The sequence below is a fragment of the Pleurodeles waltl genome, chromosome 9 (assembly GCF_031143425.1).
Source record: "Pleurodeles waltl isolate 20211129_DDA chromosome 9, aPleWal1.hap1.20221129, whole genome shotgun sequence".
In the NCBI taxonomy this organism is placed as follows: Eukaryota; Metazoa; Chordata; class Amphibia; order Caudata; family Salamandridae; genus Pleurodeles; species Pleurodeles waltl.
This window is the reverse complement of record NC_090448.1, coordinates 171,712,179-171,736,585: the sequence shown is the minus strand read 5'-3', so window position 1 is coordinate 171,736,585 and position 24,407 is coordinate 171,712,179. Positions and strand designations below refer to the sequence as shown.

General features: G+C 42.8%; 1 protein-coding gene across 2 annotated transcripts in view; it reads left to right on the top strand.

The window, feature by feature from the left end:
- The window catches only part of SYNPR (synaptoporin), a 926,755-nt gene extending 907,339 nt beyond the window's left edge, over positions 1-19,416 (top strand). For both annotated transcript variants that reach the window (XM_069206519.1, XM_069206520.1), the window contains one exon: positions 17,740-19,416. In XM_069206519.1, the coding sequence (XP_069062620.1) occupies positions 17,740-18,048 (309 nt within the window). In that variant the 3' untranslated portion in view covers positions 18,049-19,416. The remainder of the gene's footprint in view (positions 1-17,739) is intronic.
- Positions 19,417-24,407: the final 4,991 nt, after the last annotated feature.

Below are 24,407 nucleotides of genomic sequence, written 5' to 3'. Positions count from 1 at the left end.
GCAAAAACATACACGCTACAGGGCGTACAAGTATTTGTGCCGTGGTCTTTATGCATCAAATTCTTTACGGTGGTGTCTTATTAGGGCTTTTACGGTAACACCTAATGGCATCACTTTATCTTGCTCTTTTTTTTTTAATGCCTTCAAATATACAACGATAGCCTTTTTCTCAGTTCTTGGGAGAGTGTATCTCACTCATAAGTGAAAGTAGAGGTCAACTAGAAATTATTGGTCAAATGCAAATTCTTGTTTTTTATTTAGAAATCAAAATTTACCTAGTTCTTGATCTTGATTAATAAATCAATAACTTTCTGCCAGCCGGCATGACGCCTCTTCAAGAAAACGGGGAGCTAAATAGTTATACAGGGCTCATGCACACTCAATAAGGGATATTCTGTGTGCCCTGGTCCGGCGTTAGGGCGGTGCGACCGTTGAGTCCGCACCGGGTGCTGACCTGGAAGGGAGGGTGCTGACCTCAGGGGGGCGTTGGGTGCCATATTTACAAAGGGGTGCAGTGCATGCATTGCACTGCTTTGTAACCCTTTGCGTTACATTATGAATGCGCCGTGCGTACTGGTTGCAACTGGGCCATTCCCCTGTTAGGGGAACTGAACAAATTGCGCAAAGAAATCTTAGACTTTTTTTAGCACTTTTAATGCCTGCTCAGAGCAGATGTTAAAAGGGGGCACACCATTGGTTACTATGGGCCTCTATCTACTGTTCAGGGTTTGAGCCAAAATTGTGGCGCTAATCCTGAGCAGTACATCAACAGAATAAAAAATGTTGACGTTATTGCCCCCTACCCTGTGCCATGGTGGGCCGTATCTTAGTTACAGCACACACATGATGGTGGTAAGGGGGTGCAGCGCCACTTTCCTTAAATCTGACCCCTAGTGATGACTGATTGTCCTCTCCTATGAGCTAAAAAGTGAATAAACGATATCCTGATTTTGTTGTAAAAGAAATCTGTAGTAAATAGATTTTCTAGAGATTACTTAGAGAGAAATGATTACCAAGTAGATGGGCAGTGAATAGGTAACTAGACGTCTGCATGGGAATCTCTGAAGATAACACAAATACAAACAGGAAGGTGGAAGCAGGGAACCAGTAGACAACATATCATAAATTATAGTTTGTGTGCTCCTTAAAAGTGACCTATGTAAGGTGAAAAACGATCCCACAAGAAGGCAACGAGCAGGTTAATCCCAAAGATTTGAGGGAGACACCCAGAAGCTCCTATTCAGAAGGTGCACTAGGTGGTTATCTGTGCCAAAGGCACACACCTTAGAGTCTAACTGGCACCCCTAGGAGCAATGAAAATCTAGATAATAATTTAAACACAAGAAGATAGAGGAGAAACTGGAATGTACACAGAAGCAGACACTGGGCTCAGGGAAAATCTGAATCTACTAAGGGTCAGGAACAGGACTGGAATACACAAAGCTGAATATACTGGAAACTTGCACACTAACTGGTACAAGGCAGGAATACACAGTCATAACAAGAACACAGAAGCACAAGACAAGGAATCTTTATATACATGACAGGCCAGGATGTGTGCAGTCAAAACTAGAAACAAGGCAAACACAGGACAAAGAGGCAGGATAAACAAGAGAATGCCATAGGGGGTCATTTTGACCCCGGCGGTCGGTGTAATAGTGGAGGTAGTACCGCCAACAGGCTGGCGGTACATACCTCCACTATTATGACATTGGCGGTTTGGAAGTTAACACACCGACCGCCATGGTGGTAACGACTGCCGGGCTGGAGACTACAGTCTCCAGTTCGGCAGCCATCACAAGGCCACCCATGGAATTTTGATCCCGCCCACCGCCGTGGTTGCTGTACCGCCACAGAAACCATGGCGGTAGGCACTATCAGTGCTGGGGAATTCCTTCCCTGGCACTGATAGGGGTCTTCCCTGCCCCTCTCCCCTCCCTAGAGCCCTCCCCCACCCTCCTCCTCCCACTCCCTTATAAGTCCCTAATAGAGTGCACTATACGTGCCCAGGGCCTATAGATTAAAAGCTACCAGTGGGCCTGCAGCACTGATTGTGCCACCCTCTTCAGTAGCCCCTTAACCTTATCTCAGGCCTGCCATTGCAAGGCCTGTGTGTGCAGTTCATAGCCAATTCGACTTGGTATTTAAAAGTACTTGCCAAGCCTAAAGCTGCCTTTTTTCTCTATATAAGTCACCCCTAAGGTGTGCCCTAGGTAACCTCTAGAGTAGGGTGCTGTGTAGATAAAAGGCAGGACACGTACCTGTGTAGTTTACATGTCCTGGTAGTGTAAATCTCCTAAATTAGTTTTTACACTACTGTGAGGCCTGCTCCCTTCACAGGCTAACATTGGGGCTGCCCTCATACATTGTTTGAGTGGTAGCTGCTGATCTGAAAGGAGTAGGAAGGTCATATTTAGTATGGCCAGAATGGTAATACAAAATCCTGCTGACTGGTGAAGTTGGATTTAATATTACTATTTTAGAAATGCCACTTTTAGAAAGTGAGCATTTCTCTGCACTTAAATCTTTCTGTGCCTTACAATCCACGTCTGGCTGGGTTCAGTTTACAGCTCCTTGTTCATTCACTCAGACACACCCCAAACACAGGATACTCAGCCTCAATTACATACATCTGCATTTTGAATGGGTCTTCCTGGGCTGGGAAGGTGGAGGGCCTGCTCTCACACAAAGGACTGCCACACCCACTACTGGGACCCTGGCAGACAGGATTGAACTGAAAGGGGACCTGGTGCACTTCTAAGCCTCTCCCTGGAGTCACCCCCACTTCAAAGGCACATTTGGGTATATAAACAGGGCCTCTGCCCTACCACCTCAGACACTTCCTGGAGAAGATACCTGAACCAAAACCTGCATCCTGACAAGAAGATCTGCCTGGCTGCCTGAAGGACTCACCTGACTGCTTTCTGATGAGGACTTCTGCCTTGCTGTTGCCCTAATGTCTTGCTGCTCTCTTCCTCTGCTGCAGAAGTGCTCTTCCTCTGCTGCAGAAGTGCTCTCCAAGGGCTTGGATAGAGCTTGCCCCCTGTTCCCTGAAGTCTCAGGACCAAAAAGACTTCTCTCCTGCAGCTGAAATCCCCTTGCGGTGAAAACTTGATGCACCGCCTGCCAAGAATGACGCACAGCCTGCTTGCGATGAAAATTTCACTGCACGCTGAGTCTGGAAAGACGCAGCCCGACTTTGCAACAGAAGATCGATGCAGCACCAGCGACGCGACCGAAACTTCAACGCACAGCCCTACTGGATCGATGCAAGCTGACTCAGAACAATGCCACCCGACTTCCTGAGAGGAATCAACACAGCGCCTGCCAGGTGGAAGAAAATTCCATGCATGACCTCCCGGAATCGACGCAGTCACTGTGACTTCGCTCCGCAAGCCTAGGATTCCCCGCATCCTTCCCGGGGCATCTGAAAACCCCGCAACCCGAAGAGGATCCAAGTCCGCAAGCTGGAAATCGATGCAATGTCTTCCCCACGTGGAAAATAACGACGCAAGTCCGTGTGTGAAGGGGCTAAACCGATGCACACTCACCGTTTTCCACGCATCTCCTCCTCTGTGGTTCCTTGCAAGGATTCTTCACTGCAAACTAGGTACTTTGCCCTGCAAGAGACACTTGTTGTTTCTAGGAGAACTTAAGACACTTTTTTTTGCTTTTACAGTAATCTTTTAACTCCAAAGACGCTTGATATCACTTTCAGTGATATACCTACATTTGCTTGTTTCATCTTTAAACGTTTTGACCTGCATTTATTCAGATAAATATTATATATTTTTCTAAACACTGTGTGGTGTATTTTTGTGATGTTATATTGTGCTATTGTATGATTTATTGCATAAATACTTTACACATTGCCTTTTAAGTTAAGCCTTACTACTCAGTGCCAAGCTACCAGAGGGTCAGCACAGGATAATTTGGATTGTGTGTGATTTACCTAGAGTGAGGGTCCTTGCTTGGACAGGGGGTAACCTGACTGCCAACCAAAAACCCCATTTCTAACAAACATGAAATAAAACAACAATGAAAACTAAAATCTAAAGGCAAGCCTGCTATAACATCAAAATGAATAGAGCCCAAGAAGACTCATCAGCAAGGTAATTTGTGAACCGCTGCACTCTGGATTTATGAGACAGGAACAGCAGGAAGCTCAAGGGATTAGCACAGGTAGAGGAAGAGAGCAAGGAATCAACCAGGTACAAGAAATCAGGGAACCACCAATGAAGGGAAGGCAGAACTGGAACTTGAAAAGGGGAAAACTAGGGAAACCAGCAGACAGAGGACAGGACACAGGAAATCCAGGAACCAAGAACCTAATTTAGAACTTGGCGAATGGGTTACTCTGTCACAACGGTGACAGATATCCCGTCTGCCGAAATCTTAATCTCATTTTAGCCTATGCGATTTAGATTTCAGCAGAGGGGATATCCGTCACTGTTGTGACGGAGTAACCCCTCTGCCAAACTCTAAATCCGGTCCTTAGTACGGGTCAAAGTCAAGAGAGGCAAATAACCTGAAGGCAGGTATAAAGAGGGCAGAAAGTCATTGGAATCAAGGGATCAAGAGAAAATGGAGCACCACCAAGGCACGAGCAAGGCAAGGTTTGGATACAGAAAGGACTACAGGTGCCATGGTGCATCAGAAAGATGGTGCTGAAGCCTGGACTGGAGTATGAAGTGTATCTGGGAATGCAAGGTATAGAAGTGCATATAATCATATTCAAGGATGAATGCCACCTAGTGACCGGATGGTAAAATCCTAAAGCCAGTCAAAGGTTTTACCTTCAGATATAATCACTCTTCAGTTCTACCAGGTGCATAGGCTGGAAGGTGCAAACTGGACAAAGCTTCTTGCAGCTGGATATCTTTTTCAAAAGGTCCTGCTGAACCCATATTCACAGGGTGAAAAATGTCAGTGGCGCAAGCCTGATTTTATTCCCAGCTTTAGCCTGGTATTCCAGATGTGAAAAACATTACTCAGGCCATCTTATCTTCAACTACTAAAAAGGGTTTTCCTGGTCACTCCTGCATCCATCAGGTCCTCAGGGCAAGCTTCTAGGACCCATGGGCCATATTACAGAGGGGGTACACTGTATCAATCTGTATTTCTGCAGTGCATATCCAAACCAAAAGGTAGCGTAGTGCTGTGCACCAGGTGAAGGTGTAGACAGTGCACCCTTTTACAGTTAATGTCTGTTCTCATTGCTCATGCCTGCAGTGTGTACAGCTGATATTTCAAAGGCATATCAGCTAGCTGGATGTCATTCAGTCAGATATATACTGGTCCCGCTTTCAACAAGGACAGGCATCCATCCATGGGCAGATTAAGTGGGTGCACCTACCAGCATGGGTGGACTGGGGGGAACGTGGTCCCTCCACCCCTGTTCCTTCAGTCTGACATGTGCACTGCCTCTGCACTACCTTCTATGTAGTGTTGTATTATAGGGCCTCCTGACAGCTTCTTTGTCATTGTGCTCATGTATGTCATACGTTTGAATCCATTTATTAGGGGCGCCACAAACATCACCTTTGGGAATACATTGTGACCACTATGGTCCATGACTCCTTGTGAGGACAGCCGTCAACTATTTCTCCATGGACTTTAGGAGATTCATTCCCCCCTGGGAGTTTACTTACCCCTGCCTCCCAATCGTCATTATGGACATCACAGTTTTCTGTTTCACTGTGGACCCATAATATATGTAATCCCTTCAGGAATAATTATTCTGCTTGTGCCCTGCATTCCCCCTCCCCCCCAGTTTACTGATATTTACCATGTGATCTAGTCCTGCTATGCCAGACTCTACCCTCAATTGGACTTCTCTGTTTTGTTTTATCACACAGGTCCTAAATTCCAATGTACTCAGTCAAGTCTCATTTTGTCTTGGTTACGGCCTGATAATTTGATGATATTGAATGCTTCCTTCCATTAATCATTGTCACTCTCTAATTAATTTTCATATTCTGTGATATTAATCGGTACTCTACACAGAAGTTACTTTCTGTTCTTTTCGCCATCCCTCATTTGTTAGATCACTGTCTTGCACCTCTTTCACAATTGCTTTGGGCACTGTGTTCACTTAGTACAACGAGCACCAAATGTATATATTATAATTATTTTGTTGTTATATGAGGCATAAGATATAACATTAAATAAAGATTTTCATTGCTACAATTACAACGCATGACCATATCCACTGTAACAGTTGTTTACAACAATCCACTTATTAAGTATTTTATAAAATTGAGATAATCTTATTCAAATGTTACGTTTCAGGATGCCATACAGCATGTTCACAGTGGCAAAAAGTTCCCTCATTTGCATGGGGACACAACCCCATACAAACAAGGCAATGCTCCCTTGAGGTCACTCTAATTCCTGTCTTGCACCTCTCGATCCATATTACTGCAACTCCATCTGTGATATCAAAGTGCACCAGAGGCTCAAACAACAGGCTTACACTCTCGATACAACACAATGGCACTTTGCAGCCAAGGCTTCTGCATAGTCTAGTACTCAGTGGTCAGCTAGACCTTATGGAAGTCAAGAGTCTGTCTGTTTTTTATGTCCCAGTAGCATGTAACAGGAGGCCAACGAATTTGCCAGTAGAGAGCACTTTCAGTCAGCTTTTATCTGGTGGTGACAAATGACAAAATAAGCCACCCAACCACCCCCTCTAAATTGGGTGGTGGGTGTTCAGATGAATAATTTCCATCAGTGGAGTATGTCGGCGATGGAGCCGAAGTACCCTCTGACGTCCACATTCAAGTCCTGCCCACTTCTAAATTGAAAAGGCAGAATGGGAGTTTGGTGGAGAGGGTACTCTGACCGTGGCAATAGAATACCTTCCCAGCCAAACTCTACATCAACCCCTTAATATGCATGTGCCTAAAAAAGAGTGAACTATAGTGTAATAAACATATTTGTGTAATCCCAACTTGATGTCTGCAATGAAGAATGACTCCTCCCATGTACTGTACAGTTCTCCATTCCTTCCTACCTAGGTTTGTGCAATATAAAAATTCCCATGTATATACATACCCCCACCCGAAAACAAGAAAGTTATGAGGTAGCAGTGAGGTGAAATTCATATCCTATGCACAAGCCAATGACTGGAGAATTCTCTACATTCAATCATGACAATTTTTTTCAAAGTATACCCTGTTCTTTTTTAAGCTTTCACCTTTTGGTTTACTGCACACCTTCCTGGAGTCCCTAAACAGGGTTCTTCTGTCATTCTTCTCCTGGGGAGCACTGGCTCTTCCCCTTGCCACTCCTCTGTGAAGATGAGGTTTCATCCTCTGTGCCTGAGTCAGAATTTGTTTTCTCTCTTCTTGTAATGACTGGACCAGAAAATAAAAGTTGGCTCTGTGAAGCAATGGTTTTAGATTGTGACATCCCCATTTGGCATTTCAAAAACAAAGGAACAATCATGAGAACTACCCTTTGTTGTTCTTCTGGGACCCAATGTATAATACACTCCATGCTTTCTTAAGCCTGTTGGCCCTCCAGTCTCACAGATACATTTACTACCAGGCTGCAACTTTAGATACAGAGGCAAAGGCTGCAAGCGCACCTGGTCCTTAGTAAGTAAACTTACAAGGGGATGCGCAAAACTGCAAGCGCGCCTGGTCCTAGTAAGTAAACTTACAAGGGGGCGCATATAGGTCGATTAATCTTTTGAATTGCATGGAGTATCCTAGTCATGCAGTGACCACTTGAACAATAGGTAATATCAATAATCGAAAAACATTCTATGTAAAACAACTCTAAACCATAATACTCAAGAATAACCAGTACTCAGGAAGAGTGAACACTTTTTATTCCCTATTGACTACAATTCTAATCATCTGTTAATTCAATCTTTATTAATCAGTCTTTATTAATCAATCTTTATTAATTAATTAATAGCAAGACATTATTCTTAAAGAAAAACATATGCAAAAATGTAATACCATAAGCTATGAATACCAGCATTGATAATGTAATTCAGCAATTAAGTTCATCAGTCATTTGTAACTATCAACGTCACCCCTAACAGCCTACCTATCCAAGATTAACGTTAGCATGGGGTCTTCATGCAAAAACAATTTAGAGAAAACATCAATTTAGAAAAATTCTACCTAAGTGAGAATCTCTATAAAACAGCGCAGTTGGTACCTAGAAGAAAAGGCACAAAATCGTCAGTCACATTTTCATAGCTACCTATCCAAGATGGATCAGCAACAAGTCATTCTTCAACTTCAGGTCATTAATCAGTCAGCTACGGATCAGGCTCACAGAGTATAAACCCGATATCAGCACCTCGGACAGCATCTCCTGACGTCATCAATTTCTCCCCGAATTCTGAAATCTTAGTCCCTTGTCATGACTTTTTATTAGGGTCTCCCAGTCCATCCCACTAATTGCTCATTGGTCAGTCAGTCAGCAGATATGACTCTAACCTGTTTACCAAATCTCCTAATTTTCATAAATTTCAAATCACAGAAAGCTGATTGGTTCTTCATGCAATGCCCATATCATCCAGCTCTTCAGGTATCAAAATTGTTGCATATGGCACTCCAGTCAGTGCCTCTATTGTTCAAGTCCTGGGAAAGTACATTTAGCCTGCTCTACACATAATTGTATCAAATTGTATTCATCATCTCCTGTCCGTCGGTACATTGCAGAATGTTCTAGCTAAGTAACTTGAACTTCGAGCTGTTCAAGGTTGCAGTCCCCGGTTACCAGTCCTTTGCAAGACATTCAGTTTCTCCATGTTCAGAGTGTGCAAGGGGTAGTGGAACTAGGCCTCTAGTTCAGCTAACTTAATAATACAAAACAGAGGTTAGGCGTCTCATTATGACATATTACTACATTTTTCTCATATATTTTCATTATTTTGCACATTTTAGTCGTTTTAGTACACGTGGTGATAACTCCACAAGGGCACATTTTCAAACGTGCACATTATTTTCTGCAATTAATTTCTCTACACATTTTTCTAATTAGTAAACACACATATATCATCATTAATATTCTAATTTGCATATCTGCTTCAACAAGGCCATAGCCTTGATGATATCACATCACATTTGACAGAATTTGGCCTATACCACTGTGTTTTTCAGAAGTTCTGTGCAAGCTTCACTAGACTGCAGGTATGATGCATCTGCTTAAAAGATCTTGACTATAGATTCTGCTGCTCTGGTGGCCAAGCTCAAACAAGCACAACTTTTGTTTACAGAAACCTCCATTCTGTGATATGCAGGATCCATCAATGACACATCTGCTGTTTCTGCTGTGGAATGTTGAGGCAAGTTTACTAACATGGCATCAACAGTTGCCGATGAAGAAAGATCTAATTCCCATTTAACCAAATGGTATAATGTTGTGATAAACCTAGGCCAAGCTGCTTCATCAGCATCTCTATTCTCCTAAAAGAAAGCCCTTATTTTCTGTGTTGATTTTCAATCTGGCAAATTGATTGGGCAATTTGGGATGAAATAAAACCTGGAACTAGGAAGGTCGCCCTCTCTTGACAACAACCGCAAATGCGTATCTGAATCTCCCTATCCAAACTGACCAATATGTGGAGAGGATGGCCCCCCACCTCTACTGGCTACACAGGAGATTCAGTCTGTGGAGGAGTCGTGGACAAACTGGAAATGACACTGCATTGTTCCGGCCCTGCCTCCACCCAGACGTATTCCCCCTCTTCCCACCTTAACATATAGCTTTCTGCTAATCTGTACACTACAAGGACAACCTATTACATTCTGTGCTTCCGTTGCTAGTGTTCGAAGACCTGTTTTGTGCTATAGAGAGCACAACTCTTACATAACAACGGGGTACTGGGAAGAAGAATAAACAAACATTTGGTCACACACTACCCCAGCAGTGCATGGGCCATGATGACATCTGCAGTCGCACAGGCTAAACAACAGGATGAGATGAGAGCAGCCTTTCCATTTATGGTCCCCTTTAGGCTGTGCACATTGATGTCATACAGAGTGGACAATGGTGGTGGGGGGCCGAAACCAGATGCTATTGGAGTCACTCCTCTTCTGCGTAAGACAACAGCACCTAGAAAATACTACTGCTTCTAGAAAGGTCCAGTGGCATGCCTGTGACAAAGCTGTACTCTAGAACGTAACTCAGCAGTTTTTGAATATTTGCAGATTGAGGGTGCTGTGACAGAAGCCATCAGGGTTTAAAGTTGTGTATAGGGGCACCTTTGTATGCTTGTAGATAAGTACTGTCTAGGCATAAACAGTACATACTTCCATCCTCAGATACAGAATGACAAAAAGACTAGCACACCTCTGCTTGGGTGAATGTCTACTTGGCAGCCAACAGTGTGTTCAAAGGACAAGTCCTTTTAAAACCTTCAGATTACCAAAGAGGAAAGTTGAACAGGTGCATGGATTAATGTTGCGTAATCCCTAGGGATGTCTCATTCCAAAATATGTATACACTAGCTGAATACAGACTTGTGCAGGTATTTATCAGTGATCTAAGGAACCAATACATGGTGCCTTTCTCGCTGGTAGCATATACAGGGAGTGCAGAATTATTAGGCAAATGAGTATTTTGACCACATCATCCTCTTTATGCATGTTGTCTTACTCCAAGCTGTATAGGCTCGAAAGCCTACTACCAATTAAGCATATTAGGTGATGTGCATCTCTGTAATGAGAAGGGGTGTGGTCTAATGACATCAACACCCTATATCAGGTGTGCATAATTATTAGGCAACTTCCTTTCCTTTGGCAAAATGGGTCAAAAGAAGGACTTGACAGGCTCAGAAAAGTCAAAAATAGTGAGATATCTTGCAGAGGGATGCAGCACTCTTAAAATTGCAAAGCTTCTGAAGCGTGATCATCGAACAATCAAGCGTTTCATTCAAAATAGTCAACAGGGTCGCAAGAAGCGTGTGGAAAAACCAAGGCGCAAAATAACTGCCCATGAACTGAGAAAAGTCAAGCGTGCAGCTGCCACGATGCCACTTGCCACCAGTTTGGCCATATTTCAGAGCTGCAACATCACTGGAGTGCCCAAAAGCACAAGGTGTGCAATACTCAGAGACATGGCCAAGGTAAGAAAGGCTGAAAGACGACCACCACTGAACAAGACACACAAGCTGAAACGTCAAGACTGGGCCAAGAAATATCTCAAGACTGATTTTTCTAAGGTTTTATGGACTGATGAAATGAGAGTGAGTCTTGATGGGCCAGATGGATGGGCCCGTGGCTGGATTGGTAAAGGGCAGAGAGCTCCAGTCCGACTCAGACGCCAGCAAGGTGGAGGTGGAGTACTGGTTTGGGCTGGTATCATCAAAGATGAGCTTGTGGGGCCTTTTCGGGTTGAGGATGGAGTCAAGCTCAACTCCCAGTCCTACTGCCAGTTCCTGGAAGACACCTTCTTCAAGCAGTGGTACAGGAAGAAGTCTGCATCCTTCAAGAAAAACATGATTTTCATGCAGGACAATGCTCCATCACACGCGTCCAAGTACTCCACAGCGTGGCTGGCAAGAAAGGGTATAAAAGAAGGAAATCTAATGACATGGCCTCCTTGTTCACCTGATCTGAACCCCATTGAGAACCTGTGGTCCATCATCAAATGTGAGATTTACAAGGAGGGAAAACAGTACACCTCTCTGAACAGTGTCTGGGAGGCTGTGGTTGCTGCTGCACGCAATGTTGATGGTGAACAGATCAAAACACTGACAGAATCCATGGATGGCAGGCTTTTGAGTGTCCTTGCAAAGAAAGGTGGCTATATTGGTCACTGATTTGTTTTTGTTTTGTTTTTGAATGTCAGAAATGTATATTTGTGAATGTTGAGATGTTATATTGGTTTCACTGGTAATGATAAATAATTGAAATGGGTATATATTTTTGTTTGTTAAGTTGCCTAATAATTATGCACAGTGATAGTCACCTGCACACACAGATATCCCCCTAACATAGCTAAAACTAAAAACAAACTAAAAACTACTTCCAAAAATATTCAGTTTTGATATTAATGAGTTTTTTGGGTTCATTGAGAACATGGTTGTTGTTCAATAATAAAATTAATCCTCAAAAATACAACTTGCCTAATAATTCTGCACTCCCTGTAGGGGCATATTTAAAAACCCCTAGGGCCATTTGAACACCACATTAGCATAATCTTTTTATGCTAATGTAGTGTTACAAGGCCAAAAACGCCATACCATATTTCCAAAGTGGCGCAATGCATGCATTGTGCCACTTTGTAACCCTTTGCACTACAATATGCCTGTGCCAGGCACTCTTAACGCCTTCTCAGAGCAGGCGTTTAAAGGGGGCTTCCATTAGTTACAATGGGCCTCTGGGTGCTTTGCAGGATTAGTGTCAGATTTTTTACGCTAATCCTGTAAAGCGCCAGACTAGCGTAAAAAATTCTGACGCTAGTCCCCTAACTACGGCCATGGTGCACCGTATTTTAAATACGGCGCACACATAGTGGCATTAGGTGGGCGCTAATGGGGACAAGAAAGGTGGTGCTGCACCACTCTTCTTAAATATGCCCCATAGTTCTTTGAGATTGTGGTGCTATCATTAGTTTGATCATTGCAGTGTGACCAGAGTCCAGAGGTGAGCAGACGCGGGACGATCGAACTCCGTGATCGTTTAGTTTATCATTTTTAGACATCCATACTCTGGATTTATACTGTGTGCCAGCACGATTTTGAGGACCCATAAAAACCGACTATATGGACATAATTTCAACAGCTGTTACCAGCCAATATTCATCTTATTTCCCTGTATAACAATTGGTGCAATCACGTTCCGCAGAGAGATAGAAATGGCCGGAAAAATCATTGCCATAAAAAAACGCTAGAAAAGACTCCTCACATTTTTTGACTGCATTATCAAAAAATACATTACAAACTCAAAATTAATTTGACCAGAAGATTTGGCTGCCAAGACTACACCATCACTGAACCGTACCACTGGGAACGGCCCTGAGGAAGGTGGCCCATAATATCCTAAAACACCGAAACGCGCGTAGGCCTTTGGTCCCTACGGTACCGCTTTGATAGAACTACGTCAGCATTGTCTTTCTTTTTGTGTATTAGATTATCAATACCAATGTTTTAGAACAATTTATATCTTTATATCTTTATCATTTAAAATTGTTTTAGTCTTATCATGTTATTTGGATTAGCTCTTTTTGATGTTATGTTCCACTTGTAAATAAGACACCTCTTTTCATCTGTTTAATTTAGTGTGCATGTGGTATGTTTGATTTAGGTACTTTGTATGTCTTTTTTGATATAATGTATACTTTTTTATGATTGTATTATCATTGAACAATAAAAAAAATAAAAAAATCTATAATAAATTATGTAATAGGATTACTCTATTTGTGACTAATTCCTTAAGTACAGCAGCCTGATATCATGATTGTATAATTGGTCAGTAATATATAGCCATTATTATTTAAAACTATAGTGTTGTTTTCTTGAAGATGATGGTATCTTCATGTCCATTTGAGTAGCTCTTATAGTAGTTTTCTCTACATTGGTGAAATCAGTACACAACTGTCTATTTATGGCTGTTCTTATTATCCACTCAAGATGCCTGCATTAGGGTCTTAAACAAACATCAACTACCAACTCTATCATCAGTTATTTACAGAGTACTGATAAAAACAAGCAAATAACAATGCTAATATTTTTTTAAAGAGAAAATGACAGCCCTCAGCTTTAATACACACTTGTAAATTCAGGAATGCATCAGATTCCTTTGGTTTCCATTGGTGTTGCGTGGGAACACCCTAGCAACACCCATGGAAGGACTCTTTCATGCAGTGTTATGCGAGAAAGTTGTCCTTATTTACAAGGCCATGAAAAGCCACGCAAGGAGCATCATCTTGGAATGATTGTTTATGTGCAGGAAGGTGCCCTGCACATGAACAATCATCCATGGCATTTTGCTTCTATGTGTGCTGCAGAATGCAGCACACACAGCAAAGGCAAAAAAGGAGGAGGAATAAAAGCATTCCTCCTCGTTTTGCCATGCTAACACCACCCCGGGGAAATTTTTGGTGCTGCCACAGATTTACAATTTCTCGTAAATCTGGGGCAGCGTCAAAAGCAATGTGTATTGCAGTGGAATGCCCACTGCAACACCAATTGCACGCCCCTCTGACTCAGAAAACTGTGTCGGAAGGGCCCATATTTACAAGGAGGCGTAGTGCCACAAAAAGTGAATTTACACCTCCTTGTAAATATGGAGCAGTGGTTAGCACCACCAGAGCGTCACGGAAAGTGATGCTCCGAGGGCAGTAGGGGCTGTTAAATCTGCACCATAATTTCCTTAAAAATGCGATTAGGTGCAAAACACTAAGGAACTGTTGTTTCTTCCTGTCCAAGATCTTTTTGCTCAACAATTATAACTTCAAGGCATATCTGTTGTTGTGGGACTACCCTCGTTAACCAAATCCACACAAATGTAAATCCCAGATACTAAAGATTAAAACTCAGCTTTTGTTGACCTGTTTCTAGTTGAGTAAATACCACTGGGGCAGATCAAAAGACACAGCATTCTATCCAAACACCTGACTTCAAATACTTTACAACATTCTGATTTAGTAACAACGTCTAATTTTAAAGGAGGTCAGGTGTACAAAGGAGCTGGATAACTTTTTGATTATACACCTTTAGTTAGGGATTAACTGAATGTTCTCCAAACAAGGATTCAAATTGACACCTTCCTTTTAGAGGGGACACTGAATTATTTCTTATGATAGCTATGGGATATTTCCATCTCAGGGTATTATTTAATTGACCATCCAAGCATCTGAGCAGTTTTACAGTCTCCTGTTTCTCATTGCACAAACGTCAGCAGTGAAAATACTTTCTCTCTGAATACAAATACCTTGCTCTTACTCACATTTGCACTAGATGTTTTTTTGTAACATAGGGCCTGGTTAGAGTTTGGCGGAGGGGTCACTCCGTCACAACGGGGATGGATATCCCAGCTGCTGAAATATAAATCCCATTATATCTATGGGATTTAAATTGCGCAGAACAGGGTATTCATCACCATTGTGACTGAGTAACCCCTCCACCAAACTCTAAATCAGGCCCATAATTTTGTAATACTGTCAGTTGTTTTTTGCAAACCTCTTGGAGTGTAACTAAGAACAAGACCCTCACCATAAAGTAATACATTTACATGCTTATTAACATTTTAAGAGGAAAGGCATCGAGGTGAGATAGTTTTGGAGGTACATCTGCAACAAATACAGCAAATAGCATTTCATTGGAGTTTGTTGTCAGTAGCACTTTATTTGCTGGTTGGATATTTGCCCAGTTTCAGGCCACAGCGAATGCCCATTCTGGATAAACCTCCCCACAAGCAGCTATGATCTCATGTATCAAATGCCACCCAAAAATCCATGGAATAGGAATGCAGATTACTAGCAGAGCAACAAAGGCATTAGAAATTCCATTAGGGCCTGCAGCAGAACTGACTTGAAGAGAATGAATAACACATTAACTTATCAAAAGAGACACTTTCCTCCACTTATGTATCAGAAACAAAATTGCCAGATACATTTAAAGTAGGCTAATACAAATCATAAAGGAATGTGGACCAGTCCTCCTTAGAATGAATAGGAGAATGTTGTTCATTCATTATTCTTTATTCATCCAAACATTGGGGGTCATTACAACCCTGGCAGTCTTGAGATCGCCAGGGTGGCGGTGGCGGTCAGACCGCCGCCAATGTAGCGATCTGACACCCGATGGTCCAACAGCCACATTAAGACCGTGGCGGTAGCGCCACGGTCTGACCACCAGGAGGGCCTGCAGTGCTTGTGGTCCTAATCCACCAGGGAAGAGCTGCATGCAGCACTGCCCTGGGGATTACGAGTGCCTTCTCCGCCGGTGGTTACGCGGCGGTAGCACGGCCATGTAACTGCTGGCAGAGAAGGGGTGTAGGGGGCCATCATGGCCAGCCCTGTCGTGATGTTCACTGTCTACTTTGCAGACAGTGAACATCACGACAGGTGCTGGGGCACTCTATGCACTACGGCATTGCCGCCGGCTCTATTATGAGCTAGTGTCAGTGTTGTAGGCCGTTTCCTGCTGACCCAGTGGTAAACTCTTAATGGAGCCCATGGGAAGATGGCCACACCGGGGTCAATCTGACTGTGGGGACTTAGGCGGAAGGCCTTTTCCGTTCACCGAAGTTGTAATCGACCTCATTGTATGGACTTGTGTAACATTGATTTTTCCCAGGCATTGGTTATCTTTTGCTTCTTCTTGCTAATAACTATCATCTTATATATTTTTTTTTAAGGTGTGTTTTTACTTGACTAAAGTCTGAGGATCTTTTATTTGCCCCTAACACTTAAAAGACTTTGGGGGTCATTCTGGGAGCACCGCCAACAGGCTGGCGGTGCTCCCACGAGCATTCTGACCGCGGCGGTTCAGCCGCGGTCAGAAGCGGCAAGTCGGCGGGCTCCCGCCGACTTACCGCTGCTCGGGGGAATCCTTCATGGCGGCGGAGCGCGCTCCGCCGCCATGAGGATTCTGACCCCCCCTACCGCCATCCTGTTCATGGCGGGAAAGCCGCCATGAACAGGATGGCGGTAGGGGGGGTCGCGGGGCCCCTGGGGGCCCCTGCCGTGCCCATGCCAATGGCATGGGCACGGCAGGGGCCCCCGTAAGAGGGCCCCGCAAAGTATTTCAGTGTCTGCCTTGCAGACACTGAAATACGCGACGGGTGCCACTGCACCCGTCGCACCTTCCCACTCCGCCGGCTCGATTACGAGCCGGCATCCTCGTGGGAAGGGAGTTTTTCCCTGGGCTGGCGGGCGGTCTTTTGGAGACCGCCCGCCAGCCCAGGGAAAAACTCATAATACCCTCCGCGGTCTTCTGACCGCGGAGCGGTATAATGGGGGCGGAATTCTGGCGGGCGGCCTCCGCCGCCCGCCAGAATCAGAATCACCCCCTTTGTCAGTTGCTTACGAGACAAGTAACAATAATTAGCAAACTGTCCAACACACCTACTACTAAACAGACGTTTTCTTCTAGGCCCAATGTTGGATTGGCTTTTTTGACAATGTTGAATTTAGATGTCTGCTGGAATAGCTATAGCACAAGAGGTTACCTGCTGCACATTTGCAGTCATTGTCTCATAACACCTAGAACCTTTAATAGAGTTATTTCCTGATCTAATGAGGCCATTAAATATATGCCTTTGGGTGGCATGTACAAGCAGTTATCAAAATCTTCACTATAGTGATAGCAACACTTATGGGGAGATGACCACTGAGTTCCTAAGTGAAAACCTCAATTGAGAAACAGTTATGTAGTGCCAAAGAGTCAGTCATAAAATACCGGCATTGAATTGAGTTTTTTGGAGTTGTTGGAGTTGTTGGTAGTTCCAGATAGTACTGGTTGAACCTCTGGGGAGATGAAGAGATATTTTTAAGTCACAGTGGACTCATGGGCTTTGGATATTGATAAGGAGAGAGTAGTCAGAAGGACTTAGGGAAGAGTGACTGATCACACTTGAGCACATGGGTATGACCAGCCATAATGTAAGTCAAATATCTGACACATAACTTACCAGCTAATTAAATATCTATATGTTTGCATCAATGTAAAGAAATACATTTGTAAAGTTGATAAAAAATGTATCATAAATATATTGCTATGTGATATTAGACAATATGCTAACCCTTTTGATTCTTTTTTATTAGGTCTTCGGATTCTTGAATTTTATTCTCTGGGCTGGAAATATTTGGTTTGTTTTCAAGGAAACTGGATGGCATTCTACTGGACAAAGATACCCTCAAGAAACTATGGAAAAGCAGCCCAGCGGCTACAACCAATCATATAACCAGGGAGGGCTTAGTCAAGATACATATGGTCCACCTGCTGGGTACAACCAACAGGGAGAAATAAGCCAACAGCCGAACCTAGGTCAAATGAGTGGATACGCTCAACAACCCTACAATCAGACCAGTTATGCTCAAAGTGTTCCAACCTCTTTCACCAATCAAATGTAATATTAATTTGGGCTATTTTCAATGATAATCCTTGTTAACGGTTAACATTAAAAAGGCTCACTGGCCAAAAGGTTCAAAAACCCTAAGTCAGTACATGCCATACAGGGTATTTACAGTAAAGATTTAAATGTTTGAAAAGGTGGCAGTTCTAGTATAATACCTAATTGTGAATAGCAAATGATATAGGTTGTGAACTGGGATAAATGTTATATGCAATATGTAGACATCTTTGTTGTAGTTTTTTGTCTGGTAAATCAGTACAAGGAGCTAGTGAGAGCTTAGAGGATGTGCTATTCCTAAAGTAATATTGAATCAACCTTTCTTAGGTTTTGTGCAGAACATTTTATATGATGTTCCAACTTTATACTTTAAATTCATAATGCATGAAATATTTTACCAACATTTTCAAATGTGTGTATTTTGCATATGTGCCTTTTATTTATTAACTAGTGAATTATGATTTGGTACATGGCGGTAAAATGTAAACAAAAAATGTTATGATTCAACTGTCTACAGAAGTTTTTAGCTATTAAGCTATTTCAACAAAGTATGTGAACCCCGTTGTGTACATATTTCTTATGTGGTGACGTGTGTGAAAGTTTATGGCTTCCTCATATCTACTGCATAACCACCTGGAGCAAAATGGTTCCTCATCTCATAAAGTAGTGTTTAATCTGTTTTCATCCTAAATTAATTTATCTGTGTTAGCTAGCACTGGTGCTTTGTATATCACAAATGTGAATTATAATATTTAAGGACCAAGAACCATATTTTATGGGAACAAATGTATTTTGTATTAATATGTGGAGAGCAAAAGATGAGATGCCATTTTCCATATTGCCACGTCATTATAAAATGTACGGAACACTATAGAACACAGTTAACATTTACAGTGCCCCTCAGGGTCAATATTATTCCATGCAACATTTGCTGTTTATAGATGCTAATTATTGACGGAATGCTTCCGCATAAATGATTTCCTAACATGCATGAGCTATCAGTTCAGCTTAAGCACAAATGCTAAATATCATTACTGTCAACACATTTAACTAAGCTACTAAAATATTAGTCTACATTTCTCGAATAGTGGCTTGTTCATATCACAAATTATGTATGGCAACTCCATTTATTACTAATCATTGCTTTACTCATATTGAAACACAGTGGTACCTCAATAGATAAACAACTGCATTCCCATATAACTTTTATCAATGTATAATTACATCACTGTATCTCAGTAATGCTGTAAGAAATATAACGTAAAACATAATACTTTTGACATAAATGTTGTAGCCAGACTTTGGCTTCAAGGTGGATGAATATATGTTGTGATATCTATTTGACTCTAGTAAACTTATTGCACACATTACATTCTTGTTTAGTGTTATTTAAGTTTACCAGTCATTTTTGATCTGTATGTCTCTAGCATTCTTAAATTCTACATTTCATTGCCGAATGGCGGATCTAATTCAAAACAAAACATGGAAATGTTGTCCTGTGGGCTTACTTCTCTATTTGGAGAAAATTTCGGACTTTCTTGGAATTCCCAAAAATTTCGAAGGTACTGCTAGGAAAGTGCTAATGTGTTACTTAGCAGGGGTATGTGATGTTCATCATGAGAATGCTGGAAAGGCAAAGGGGTACACTGGTTCCCTCGACTGATTATTTGTTAAGGAAGCAAGTGGATGCCCCTCTCATCTTGTCCTATAATAGGAGAGGGGGAGTATACCAGTGTTCTTTAAAGATATGTTCACATAAATGGTAATAATCTCCCTAATGAGCCCCAATTCGCACAGTCATTACCAGACATTTTACATTGTGGGCAGATTGTTATAATCAACTCTAAAGACACTGAGGTAACGTTTTGTATTGTCTTTAGTCTTAATGCCCAAAACAAACATGAGCGCCGAGACCGCGTCTCTCCCGTAGCTTCACCTCTCTCCAACTGCCATTCTGCCTCGCTCGAGCCCCCCACCGCGCGACCGAGGCAGTCCGGGTTCGGCATGCATCAGCGCGCTATTGGATTGACAGACTCTAGCAAAGTGACCGACTTTACCACATTTTCTACACATAACGTTCTTTGCTGGACAAGACTTGCCATCTTTGAAATGAGGCATGTTTCCACATCTAAAAGAAATGTTCGAAGATTTTTTTTTTAAATTGACACTCTTCTTCATATCAGTATTCTTTGCCACACCCCTTTTTGTAACAACGCTGACATGAAGAGGAACCGAACCCTTCACAGTAGAGCTAGAAGAAAGTTCCAACAAAGAGATCTGGGCAAGTTCCACACTCTTGGCTACTTTGATAGCCTCATCCAACGTTGGATTACCCATTGTGAGTAATTTCTGCTGAATATGTTTATTTGAACAATGACCAATGAACTGATCCCTATGAGTTGGTCTTGAAAATCCCGAAATTCACACTTGGAAGCCAGTTGTCTTAGAGCACTGACATATGCATCAACATCCTCGCTTTGAAATTGCTGACGCTTGAAGAATTTGTGCTGCAAAACTACAAGACTCGGTGATACATCAAATCTTGTGGACAATTTTTTTTTAGTCATCAAATATTCATCTAGTTCTTCCTCATCAAATTGCGGTAGCTCAGGTAAGTGTTTGAAAATCTCTCTCCCTTCATACCCCAATGAATGTAAAGGCAAACACTTCTTTCTCTCAGGACGAAAACGAGAGGCTCCTATTGCACCCAGGTAGGTTTCAAAGCCATCAAACCACTGTCTACATGGAATAGGAGGAGCCCCAGGAGTTTCCAAGAACGGTGGTGGGGGATTGACAGACTGCATTACTTAAAACCAGGCGTGACGTTGTCAGTCAATGTGCTTTGAACAATGTAACAATAAAGTTCAATTGGTGATATACTTCAGTAAATGTTCATGGAAGAATTACTTCCAAGATGGCCCCTGAAATGGCCACTTCCAGTAACAAACAAAGTACACGTTCTATGCTTGCTGATACACCAACCTCCGGAAGGAAACGCCCAGAATACGTCTGTTATCTTTGCAGGAATGGTATGTAGGACACCATCCACAAAGAAACTGCCCATGAAAATCGTCCTGATCTTCCCACGATGCACGCGTAGTAGGAAACCAGCTCGTCGCCAATTTAGAGTTGTTGTAATCAACTCTAAAGACACTGAGGTAACGTTTGTGTTGTCTTTATTCTTAATGCCCAAAACCAACATGAGCGCCGAGACCGCGTCTCTCCCGTAGCTTCACCTCTCTCCAACTGCCGTTCTACCTCGCTCGAACCCCCCACCGCACGACGAGGCAGTCTGGGTTCGGCACGCATCAGCGCGCGCCTAACCTGAGCATAACACAGATCTCTAAATTAGACAAGATATTTCATATTTCCTGGGTTCCCTGTTAACAGCGGAGGATACGAAGTGGATTAACACACCCATTCATGACAACAACCATGGAGGATACCATTATTGTGTGCCTTAAAACAGACAAATTGCCCTTGTCATATCCAGTTTTCCAGCCTTTGAACATGCACTTGTACCTTGCCAAGTGAGTTATGAGGAAAAAAGACAAATGAGCAAAGAAGTTTTTAAACGTTACAAGAGAAATCTCTCACATGAAGCAATTGAACTGTTATTATTAAAGTTCATTAAATCATAATCACCTTCCCAGTACGATTAGGTTGATGTTGGAAAATGGATTATTGATAAGGGCAGGTAAGTACCTACACTTAGCAATAGGCCACTAACCTCCACTTAGGTCCAGTTAGGTCTCAATAAATTAAATCCAGCTCAACCCTTGGTAGCTTAGCAACGAGCGACAAGGCTTAACTTAGGAGACAAGTGTGTTGAGCATTTTAAAATCACAAAACACTGAATAAGTAAAACACAAAACACAATAAAAATCCAAAACCAATTTATTATAATATAGTTTATTGTTATCTTAAAACTGAAGCCAAAAGAAATAAAATTGGATAAGGGGAACCGGAGATATGAATTTTTAAAGAATTAATGTTTTCTAGCGCATAGAAATGAAAAGGGACAATCTGGTCATCTGATCGCACCTCGACCGGGGCAAAGTCACAGCTTAAGGCCAACTGCGATGGAGCACTTCTCGGCTACAGCAAGCGGGAGGCCTCAGTCAAAAGTTTACCTTCGGACTTAGTTGTTTTCTTGAAGATTCTCTTCAGTAGGACAAAGTCGCCAGTCCGATCCGACCTCCCTGGAGCCCTTCCTCAGATACGAGTTGTGGGAGCCCTCGGTGAAGATTTCTATGTTTGGACTTAGACGATTTTTCGAGTTGAAAATCCTTCGATGGGGCGGAACCTGAATATTGATCTGATGTCCCTGGAGCCCTCTTCGGATACACTGCTTGGGAGGTCCCGGTCAACTTTCTACATTCGGACGTAGTCACTTTTTTGGGGATTTTCTTCAGCAGGACGAACCTGCAAGGCAGGCTGAGTCGCAGTTGAGGCAAACAGGCTAGAGTGGCTGCGGCGAGTCAGTTCCTTTATGGAGCTTTTCCAAAAAGTTCTCCAATCTTCTCCAAACTTCTGGATCTTCTTCCAGAAGGTATTTTAAGGTTCTTTTGGAGTCCACAGCTAACCCTAGGGTTCCAAAAGCTCTGAGTTGCTCCTTGAGGGTGCGGAATACAACTCCCAGAATGCATCTGGCTCAATCTCCAAAACGGCCACTGACAGTGGTCAGCTGGTCAGTTTCTTCAGGATCTGAGGCAGGGGACTCTAGTTAGCAATTTGTCACCTGTAGCAAGCAGGGAATCCCTCTTTGAACCAGTTGAAGCCAGGCAAAGTCCTTCTTGTGGTGGAGCCCAAGTGGGCAGCTGGCGCAGCTCTTCAGAGTGCAGTGTCCAGGTGTAGGTCAGGGGCCCAGCATAGCAGCCCTTCTTCTGATGTCCTTCCTTTTGGGGATCTGGTAGGGATCTGAGGTGTGATTGCAGCTCTGCCATATTTATCCTTGCTCCTGGGTGAAAAACAGGAGGTCCTGGTTCTCAAATCAGATGCAGGGTCCTTCCTCCTGTGATGACCACTTCCTGGGAAGTGTGGCAAAAATCAGTCCCAGGGAACAACATTCTTCAAAAATCCATCATGGCTGAAACTGATTTTTGGAGGTTACATCTCGCTGAGCCCACCCACTGGTGTGGCAAAAAATCCCAAACACACCCCTCTCCTAATCTAATCAAGAGGGCACCTGATTGTCTAGGTTTGCAGGATGTGAGGGATGTGCTGGGTTGCTCCAAATGTCCTTCCCTGCCTTTGAAGACCAGTTTGGCAGTCCTACCCCCTTCTTGATTCCCAGTCTGCTGAAGTAGTTCTCACCCAGGCACATCCTTTGTGTTCAGCTCAGGCCACTCCACACCTCATCAAAGCAGCCTGATCAGGCTACCAGAGGCTGGCCAATCAGAGAAGGGCACTACAGAGTTGAAGTTGGCAACTTTTCAGGTAGAGTTTAAAACTCTTTACCTGAACTAGATATATAAATCCCACAACTGTAAGTTGTGGGATTTATTATAACAATTAATTTGATATCAAACTTGATGTATCTGCCACTTAAGGGGACTTTGTTAATTAAAATAAAGTCTCCCCATTTTAGCCTATGAAAGCCATCACTACAGTGAGGGAAAAACGAATTTGGCTATTTTACCTCACCAGGGCTTATAACACTATTTTTATAGGGTTCCTGCTTATAGTTACATGGCGCCCAACTCTAGGGGCACATAGGGCACACCTTAGGGGTGACTTATCTGTAAAAATAAGGTAGTTTAAGACTTTGGAAGTACTTTTGTTTCAAAGTCGAAATTCCATATACCTTTAGTTTAAAAGTAGACATCAAGGCAGGATGCCATTAAAATGACACTGGGCACTTCAGCAGTGCACCACCTATGCTGGGGTCCCTAAACCTACATGCCCTACCATATATTAGGGACTTATAAGTAGGTTGATATAGCCAATTAGAATTCACCTAATTTGCATACTCTTTTTACACAGAGCACAAGCCCTAGGATTGGTTAGCAGTACCCAGGGCACCCTCAGAGTCAGGAAAACAACCGCAAAAAGTGAAAAATGGGGGCAAAAGGTTGGGTGGCCTCTGCATTCAGCCCTGTTTTCTCACAGCCGATTTATATACCACCTCTCTAAAGGTGTGTGTGACCATGAGGCACTATTTACAATGGTTTTATCCTGAAAGAAACCATATCCTTCTCATGAATGGTTCACAGAGGAATTGAAGGCAATAATAGGCCCAGCTCAGCTCTGTCGTAAAAAATGGTACAAATCCCATGACTTTAACTTCGAGGGCTAAAGATGCCAGTGACTGTATAGGAAACCATTTAAGATCCTATACGTTGCTGATTTTTTTAAAGT